This window comes from Enhydra lutris, unplaced genomic scaffold (assembly GCF_002288905.1).
Source record: "Enhydra lutris kenyoni isolate GAN:26980312 unplaced genomic scaffold, ASM228890v2 scaffoldscaffold11, whole genome shotgun sequence".
In the NCBI taxonomy this organism is placed as follows: domain Eukaryota; kingdom Metazoa; phylum Chordata; class Mammalia; order Carnivora; family Mustelidae; genus Enhydra; species Enhydra lutris.
This window is the reverse complement of record NW_019154095.1, coordinates 140,020-149,572: the sequence shown is the minus strand read 5'-3', so window position 1 is coordinate 149,572 and position 9,553 is coordinate 140,020. Positions and strand designations below refer to the sequence as shown.

At 40.1% G+C, this 9,553-nt stretch overlaps 1 protein-coding gene across 1 annotated transcript; it reads left to right on the top strand.

Annotated features, from left to right (window-relative positions):
• The first annotated feature begins 2,936 nt into the window (after positions 1–2,936).
• On the top strand, positions 2,937–3,881 carry LOC111144386 (olfactory receptor 11A1-like). The gene is given in 3 exon segments (XM_022498660.1): positions 2,937–3,561; positions 3,564–3,615; positions 3,617–3,881. Coding segments are annotated over 3 exon segments (942 nt in total).
• The last annotated feature ends 5,672 nt before the right edge of the window (positions 3,882–9,553 follow it).

The following is a 9,553-nucleotide window of genomic DNA, read 5'->3' as shown; positions in this document are numbered from 1 at the left end:
TTCCCTGAAATCTGTTCCCTGAAATCCTGGTTCCTCTCCAGGATAGTTGGGATGAAGGATAGTTGAAATGAAGGAAATAGCATGTTGCTCCTTTAGACAATGTCATGAAATGGATTTCAATAGGCAAACATGAATTTCACAACAAAATCATGAAACTTGTTTGTCCTCATCGTGCTGTTCTCCATTGTGCTGCTTTCTGGTTTCAGCCAGCTGAATGCTGCCACAGGAAAGAAGGATTCCACTTCATTTATTACCTGGAGAGTGAGTGAGTGGAATCTATAGGGATACAAATCTTTGTGACTATAGGGATAAATGGCTGTGTCAGTATGATCTACTTTTGACACTGATTCCTGGGGTGATGATGAGCTACTTATGACTGGAGGTTCTTGACTGGTTTGCATGCCTACCTCTCCTGGGAGAGTAATGGTGTAGAAAGGACCCAATATTCACATTGGGTTTAGTGTGCATAAATGATATAGAGGTTATAGAAGGTCCTCAGAGGAAAGCCAAATTCATACCACCAAGAAGAACACTGAGGTATAGGATGTGGAATAAGACAGTAACAGAACTTCTGGAATTTCTAGGTTCATGGAGTGCAGAACCCCTACTGTTCACTTCACATGGGCTTTGGTTGTGGCACAAGTGGTTTTAAACATCAGTGTTTATTGAGGCTTCATCTTTGTTTAGAACTTTGTTGAGTATGGTGGATATAAATTGTAATCTCTGTGATAGAGGAACTAGTAGTTTTTCCAAGGAGGAGAAAGTGCAAACAACAGAATAATGAATGATCACTTCAAGGCAGTGCTCCCCAGGTTCCAGCTGTGTGGACTCTTCCTCTTCTATTCTGGTTACTTTGGACCCAGCTTCCTCAGCACCATTCAAGTGTGGGTAGACCCCATCACCCCAGTTTCTAAAAGCCTCACGTGTGCCCTAGTGCTTATAGGATAGAGCTCCAGTTCCTCATGATGGGACAGGACCCTTGCACTCTGGTCCTGGACCATCTCTCCATCCTTACCTTCCATGTTCTTTGCCTCAATCCTAATGCTTCTCCAGAAAAGAAATTCTTTTAATTGTCCTTGGCTACTTTCCCACAACACCTTCTGCTCTTCACATTCTATATGGTTTCTGACCTCAGTTTCTGCTGCCCATTTTCCTTTTCCCTGAAATGTCCTCCCACAATACCTTCTGTTCTCCACAGCCATCCCATCAGTCCAGGGCCACTTCCTCTTTGGAATGTTTCTTACAGGTTAGATTCATGAGCTCTCCTTTAGTGTATTGCAGTTACTTGTTGATGCGTCCATTTTCTGCACAAGATTGTAAGCTCCTCAGGCATATGGACAGGTTTCATTTGACCTAGAATTCTCAGCACCTAGCATAATATCTCCTATACATTATATACTTAGTGCATGATTGCTCAAGGAGTAAAGGGCTCCACTAGTCAAGGAGGTTTTACGGAGGAGATGAAACCTAAACTTGACCTTCAAATATTTATTAGTCAGGTCAGGCAGGAGAATTGGACATTGGGCTCTATGGAGAAGGCAGATGTGGCTTCAGGCAGGAGAATGGGACATTGGGTTCTATGGAGAAGGCAGATGTGGCTTCAGGCATGAAGTACAAAATAGTGTGAAGTGAACTCTCCTACCCAACATTGGCTCTTAGCCATCCAGGTCCACCTCTCAGGCAACTGATGTTTTAGCCTCTCTGTATTAAAAATAACTTATATTTTATGTGATAATAAACAGAATATATGCTTATTAATCCTGCAGCCTAAAAAACACCACTGTTAGGATTTGATATGTATATATGCCTCTGTGTGTGTGTGTGTGTGTGTGTGTGTGTGTGTGTAAATATCTCGGGTTTGTTCTTTATCTTTCCATTATACTCACAATCATTTGATGTACTCTCATTGTTTTCAATATAAAACCCACACATCCCTTTGCATAGCATAGGAGATTTTCCTTGTACATACACAGACCTATTTTTAGATCTTAAAAACTCAATGACATGTCTTTGCTTCCATGGATGCCTCCCCTGCTTAGATTGCTCTGTCCACTCTCCTGCCTGTTGCCTGGCCAACTCTTCCCTGTCCTGCAAAACTGATCCTACAATCTACTTTCCCTGACCAGATTCTCGCACTTCCTTCACTCCTTTGTATTTGGTCTCTCTGTTCCCACAGAACCTATACTTCTCTGCACTGTCGCTGGTCACATTTCCAATATAAAATCTTGAATGACTTGATGGAAACAGTATTTAAAGAAGGTTGTCTTGCTAAGGGAGAGGGAAAATTGGGGACTTGCAGGCCACACAGAGGTAACTGTACTGAGATGGTCATGAAGGGGCTGTGAAAGCAGTGGTGTGCAACGAGGAGAGAATGTGTGAGGGATGTCACTGATTGGAGGTGGGGAATGGGAGAGGACATTCAGATGAAAATGATTATTATATGGTAAGCTCAGTATCAAGACAGAATTTTGCACCACTCACCTGTTTGATTGTGACTGGGAAGGATGGAGGAATTCATGTTTAATCATGCTGATCATGTTTTGAGCTGAGGATAGGGCCTGTCTAGCAGGCATTTAGAGGGTGTTCAGGAGGGAGGATGTGTGGCTGGATCTACAGATTAGGATCATGGTTTCACTGTGTCACAGAAATACTGTGTTGAATTAATAGGGTGGAGGGCTCTGAAAACTATGCTGGTGTTTGGATGAACTCGCTAGAGTGAGAACATGCACAATTAAGGACAGCCCCAGGAACAGGAATTGGACAAGGGGTAAGCCACTACAAAGAGGGACAGGTGAGGATGTGCAAGGGACTTGTATTCTGGATACTCACCCTCATTGTTTTCATTTTAGCCCTACTTATGTCAGATTGGTGTATGAGAAGAGATGCTCTAGAATCTCTCCTTTAATCTCTGCCAGAGAGCAGCTTGGATGATCCCTATGGAAATGGTTGCTCTAGAAAACCAAACTATTACAGAATTTGTCCTCCTTGGTTTCCATGACATAGCTGAGCTGCATCTCCTTTTCTTTATTGTGTTCACTGTCATCTACGTCTCCACTGTCATGGGGAATGTGCTAATCATTGTGGTGGTGGTTAGCTCACAGAGGCTCCACACACCCATGTATTTCTTCCTGGCTAACCTGTCCTTCCTGGAGATCTTCTACACCTCCACAGTGGTGCCAAAAATGCTGCAGAGCTTCTTGCAGGAGGCAGCCATCTCTGTGGCTGGATGCCTGCTCCAGTTCTTTATCTTTGGTTCTCTAGCTACAGCTGAATGCTTCATGCTGGCCGTCATGGCCTATGATCGATACCTGGCGATCTGCTATCCACTCCACTATCCCCTTCTGATGGGGCCCAGAGGGTGCTTGGGGCTGGTGCTCATAGCTTGGCTCTCTGGTTTCATGGTGGATGGATTGGTTGTGGCCCTAATGGGACAACTGAGGTTCTGTGGCCCCAGCCAGATTGACCACTTTTACTGTGACTTTATGCCTTTGATGGGCCTGGCCTGCTCAGATCCTAGAATTGCCCAGATGACAACATTCGTTCTCTCTGTGGTCTGCCTCACTATCCCTTTGGACTGATTCTGACATCCTATGCCCGGATTGTGGTAGTTGTGCTGAGTCCCTGCAGGGGCCCAGAGGCAGAGGGCTTTCTCCACTTGTTCCTCCCACCTGGCAGTAGTGTCCACCTTCTATGGAACTCTCATGGTCTTGTACATTGCACCCTCTGCCATCCACTCCCCACTCCTCTCCAAGGTCTTTGCTCTGCTCTACACTGTGGTCACCCCTCTTCTCAATCCTGTGATCTACACCCTGAGGAATAAGGAGATTCATCATGCACTGCAGAGGCTTCTGTGTATTAAGCACACTGAAACACCTGATTGAAGGAGGATGGTGGTGAATATTTTATTTGGACTTTGGATGTCTCCACTGGGGTTTCTTTCAGGACTGACTGGTTGGGGAGGAAGAACTTTGTTCTATTTTGACATTTCCCTTTGCAAAATGTTCCATGGTTACTCTAAAAAAAATAAAAAAAATTTCAAGTGCTAAGTTAAAATTTACTTTTATCTTTTATTCTTTTTAAAATAGGCTATGTAAGGGCACCTGGGTGGCTCAGTGGGTTAAAGCCTCTGCCTTTGGCTCAGGTCATGATCCCAGGGTCCTGGGATCAAGCCCTGTGTTGGGCTTTCTGCTCAGTGGGGAGCCTGCTTCTTTCTCTCTCTCTGTCTGCCTCTCTGCCTACTTGTGATCTCTGTCTGTCAAATAAATAAATAAAATCTTTAAAAAAATAAAAATAATAAAATAAAATAGGCTATATATATTTAATAGAGGAAATAGATACACAAAAGTAACAACAGAAAGCTGACCTGGAAATATTGGCTACTAGTATTGTGTGTGGATTGTGAAACTTTGTAGTCTGTTTTTTCCACTGGACACTATGTCTCAAACATCTTTCTATTTCAGGAAGTATGTACTTATGTATTCTTTTGGGTTTTTTAGAATGGCTAAACATGATTTGTTTAAATAATGTTCTATTGTGGAATCTTTTTAGTTATTTGCAATTCATTCACCATACAAACATAGTTCACATCCAGATTTTACTACAATAAATCTTTAGAACTTCAATTGCCTGGTCTAAGGATCTCTAATATTTTTTAAAACTTAAACATGAATGTATTTTATTTATTTCTTTTTAATTTTTTTGTAGACAATTTCAAACATATGAAAGTAGAGAGAAAATTATAGCAACCCCATGTAGCAATCATACAGCTTCAGTATCTGCATTTGCCAGCTCTGTTTCAATGACCTGTACCTCCTTCTTTTTCTCAAAATTTTAGAGCACATTCAGAAGTGTACATTGTGTAATACATATTCCACATATAAATATTCACTGTGCTCTATGACTGGTAAAGACATTTTTAATTAACTTTTATTTTTAATACCAATACAGTTAACATACAGTGTATTATTAGTTTCAGGTGTACAATATAGTGATTCATCACTTCCATAGATCACCCTGTGCTCATCATGACCAAATACACTTCTTAATTCCCACCACCTAGTCCACCCACCCCCCACCCACCCATCCTCTGGTGACCATTAGTTTGTTCTCTATAGTTAAGAGTCTGTTTCCTGGGCACCTGGGTGGCTCAGCTGGTTAAACATATGCCTTTGGCTCAGGTCATGATCCCAGAGTCTGGGGATGGAGACCTGTGTTGGGCTCCCTGTGCAGCTGGGAGTCTGCTTCTCCCTCTGCTTCCCTGCCCCACTAGCACCCTCTCTCTCTCACTTGTTCACTCTCTCTCTCAAATAAATAAAATCTTTAAAAAAGAGTTTGCTTCCTGGTTTGTTTCTCCCTCTCTTTCCCCTTGGTTCACTTTAGCTTCTTAAAAACTCCACATGTGAGTGAAATCATAAGGTATTTGTCTTTCTCTGACTTATTTAACTTAGCATGATACCTTCTAGTTCATCCATGTCATTGCAAATGGCATGATTTCATTCTTTTTGAAGGCTGAGCAATATTCCATTGTAAATATACACTACATATTCTTTATCCATTCATCTGTTGATGGACAATTAAGTTTTTTCTTTTTTGGCTATTGTAGATAATGCTGCTATAAACATCAGGATATATGTATTCCTTGAATTAATGTTTTTGTATTTTTTAAGGAAAAATAGTGTGTCATTACTGGATCATAGGGTAGCTCTATTTTTACCTTTTTGAGGAATCTCCATACTGTTTTCTATATTGACTATACCAGTTTGCATTCCCACCAACAGTGTAAGAGGGCTTCCCTTTTACTGTATCCTCACTAACATCTGTTTTTCCTGATTTATTAAATTTAGTGATTCTGACCAGTGTGAGGTGATATCTCATTGTGGTTTTGATTATGAGTGATGTTGACCATGTTTTTATATGTCTGTTAGCCATCTGTACATCTTTATGGAGAAATATCTATTCATTTCTTCTGCCCATTTCTTAACTGGACTTTTTGTTTTCTAGATACTGAGTTCGATAAGTTCTTTATTGATTTTGGATACTAGACCTTAATCAGATATGCCATTTGCAAATACATTCTCCCATTCTGTTGGTTGTCTTTTTGTTTTGTTGATTTTTTCCTTTGCTGTGTAGAACTTTTTTTTTTATCTTGATGTAGTCTCAACAGTTTATTTTTGCTATTATTTGCTTTAGCTCAGGAGAGGGTAGCTCTATTTTTACCTTTTTGAGGAACCTCCATGCTGTTTTCCAGAGTGGCTGCACGAGCTTGCATTCCCACGAATAATGTAGGAGGGTTCCCCTTTCTCTGCATCCTCGCCAGCATCTGTCATTTCCTGACTTGTTAATTTTAGCCATTCTGACTGGTGTGAGGTGGTATCTCATTGTGGTTTTGACTTGTATTTCCCTGATGCCGAGTGATGTGGAGCACTTTTTCATGTCTGTTGGCCATCTGGATGTCTTCTTTGCAGAAATGTCTGTTCATGTCCTCTGCCCGTTTCTTGATTGGTTTATTTGTTCTTTGGTGTTGAGTATGATAAGCTCTTTATAGATTTGGATACTAGTCCTTTATCTGATATGTCATTTGAAAATATCTTCTTCCATTCTGTCAGTTGTCTTTTGGTTTTGTTAACTGTTTCCTTTGCTGTGCAAAGCTTTTGATCTTGATGAAGTCCCAATAGTTCATTTTTGCCCTTGCTTCCCTTATCTTTGGCAATGTTCCTAGGAAGATGTTCCTGTGGTTGAGGTCAAAGAGGTTGCTGCCTGTGTTCTTCTCAAGGATTTTGATGGATTCCTTTCTCACATTGAGGTCCTTCATCCATTTTGAGTCTGTTATCTTGTGTGGTGTAAGGAAATGGTCCAGTTTCATTTTTCTGCATGTGGCTGTCCAATTTTCCCAACACTATCTGTTGAAGAGACTGTCTTTTTTTTTCAATGGACATTCTTTCCTGCTTTGTTGAAGATTAGTTGACCATATAGTTGAGGGTCTCTTTCTGGGCTCTCTATTCTGTTCCACTGATCTATGTGTCTGTTTTTGTGCCAGTACCATACTGTCTTGATGATGACAGCTTTGTAATAGAGCTTGAAGTCTGGAATTGTGATACCACCAATTTTGACTTTCTTTTTCAATATTCCTCTGGCTATTCGAGGTCTTTTCTGGTTTCATATAAATTTTAGATTATTAGTTCCATTTATTTGAGAAAAAAAATGGATGGGATTTTGATAGGGATTGCATTAAATGTGTAGATTGCTTTAGGTAGGATAGAGATTTTCACAATACTTGTTCTTTCAATCCATGAGCATGGAACATTTTTCCATTTCTTTGTGTCTTCCTCAATTTCTTTCATGAGTTCTTTATATTTTTCTGAATATAGATTCTTTGCCTCTTTGGTTAGGTTTATTCCTAGGTATCTTAGGATTTTGGGTGCAATTGTAAATGGGATTGACTCCTTAATTTCTTTTTCTTCTGTCTTGTTGTTGATGTAAAGAAATGCAACTGATTTCTGTGCATTGATTTTAATCCTGACACTTTACTGAATTCCTGTATGAGTTCTAGCAGATTTGAAGTGGAGTCCTTTGGGTTTTCCACATATAGTATCATATCATCTGCAAAGAGTGATAGTTTGACTTCTTCTTTCCCGATTTGGATGTTTAATTTCTTTTTGTTGTCTGATTGCTGAGGCTAGGACTTCTAGTACTATGTTGAATAGCAGTGGTGATAATGGACATCCTTGCCATGTTCCTGACCTTAGCGGAAAAGCTCTCAGTCTTTCTCCATTGAGAATGATATTTGCAGTGGGTTTTTCACAGATGACTTTGATGATATTGAGGTCTGTGCCTTCTATCCCTATGTTTTGAAGAGTTTTGATCAGGGATGCTGTACTTCATCAAATGCTTTTTCAGCATCTATTGAGAGTATCATATGGTTCTTGTTCTTTATTAATGTATTGTATCACATGGATTGATTTGCAGATGTTGAACCAACCTTGCAGCCCTGGAATAAATCCCACTTGGTCGTGGTGAATAATCCTCTTAATGTACTGTTGGATTCTATTGGCTAGTATTTTGGTGAGAATTTTCACATCTGTGTTCATCAAGGACATTGGTCTGTAATTCTGTCTCTCTCTCTCTAAAAGATTTTATTTATTTATTTGCAGAGAGAGAGAGAGAGAGAGAGAGAGAGAGATCACAAGTAGACAGATAGGTAGGCAGAGGGAAGGGGGGAAGCAGGCTCCCTAGTGAGCAGAGAGCCCAACATGGGGCTTGATCACAGGACCCTGAGATCATGATCTGAGCCGAGGCAGAGGCTTAACCCACTGAGTCATACAGGCGCCCCAAGTAATTCTCTATTTTGATGGGATCCTTGTCTGGTTTTGGAATAAAGGTTCCACTGGCCTCATAAAATGAGTTTGTAAGTTTTCCTTCCATTTCTATTTTTTGGGACAGTTTCAAGAGAATAGGAATTAATTCTTCTTTAAATGTTTGGTAGAATTCCCCTGGGAAGCCATCTGGCCCTGGGCTCTTGTTTGTTTGGAAATTTCTGATGACTGTTTCAATCTCCTTACTGGTTATGGGTCTGTTCGGGTTTTCTATGTCTTCCTGGTTCAGTTGTGGAAGTTTATATGTCTCTAGGAATGCATCCACTTCTTCCAGATTGTCAAATTTTCTGGCGTAGAGTTGCTCATAATATGTTCTTATAATTGTTTGTATTTCTTTGGTGTTAGTTGTGATCTCTCTTCTTTCATTCATGATTTTATTTATTTGGGTCCTTTCTCTTTTCTTTTTCATAAGTCTGGCCAGGGATTTATCAATCTCATTAATTCTTTCAAAGAACCAGCTCCTAGTTTTATTGATTTGTTCTATTGTTTTTTTCATCTCTATTTCATTGATTTCTGCTCTGATCTTTATTATTTCTCTTCTCTTGCAGTGTTTAGGCTTTCTTTGTTGTTCTTTCTCCAGCGCCTTTAGGTGTAGGGTTAGGTTGTGTATTTGAGACTTTTCTTGTTTCTTGAGAAAGGCTTGTATTGCTATATATTTTCCTCTCAGGACTGCCTTTGCTGTGTCCCACAGATTTTGAACCATTGTGTTTTCATTATCCTTTGTTTCCATGAATTTTTTCAATTCTTCTTTAATTTTCTGGTTGACCCATTCATTCTTTAGAAGGATGCTCCTTAGTCTCCATGTATTGGGGTTCTTTCCAGATTTCTTCTTGTGATTGAGTTCTAGCTTCAGAGCATTGTGGTCTGAAAATATGCAGGGAATGATCCCAATCTTTTGATACCGGTTGAGACCTGATTCATGACCCAGGATGTGATCTTTTCTGGAGAATGTTCCATGTGCACTAGAGAAGAATGTGTATTCTGTTGCTTTGCAATGAAATGTTCTGAATATATCTGTGATGTCCATCTGGTCCAGTGTGTCATTTAAGGCCTTTATTTCCTTGTTGGTCTTTTGCTTGGATGATCTGTCCATTTCAGTGAGGAGAGTGTTAAAGTCCCCTACTATTACTGTATTATTGTCAATGTGTTTCTTTGATTTTGTTATTAATTGGTTTATATAT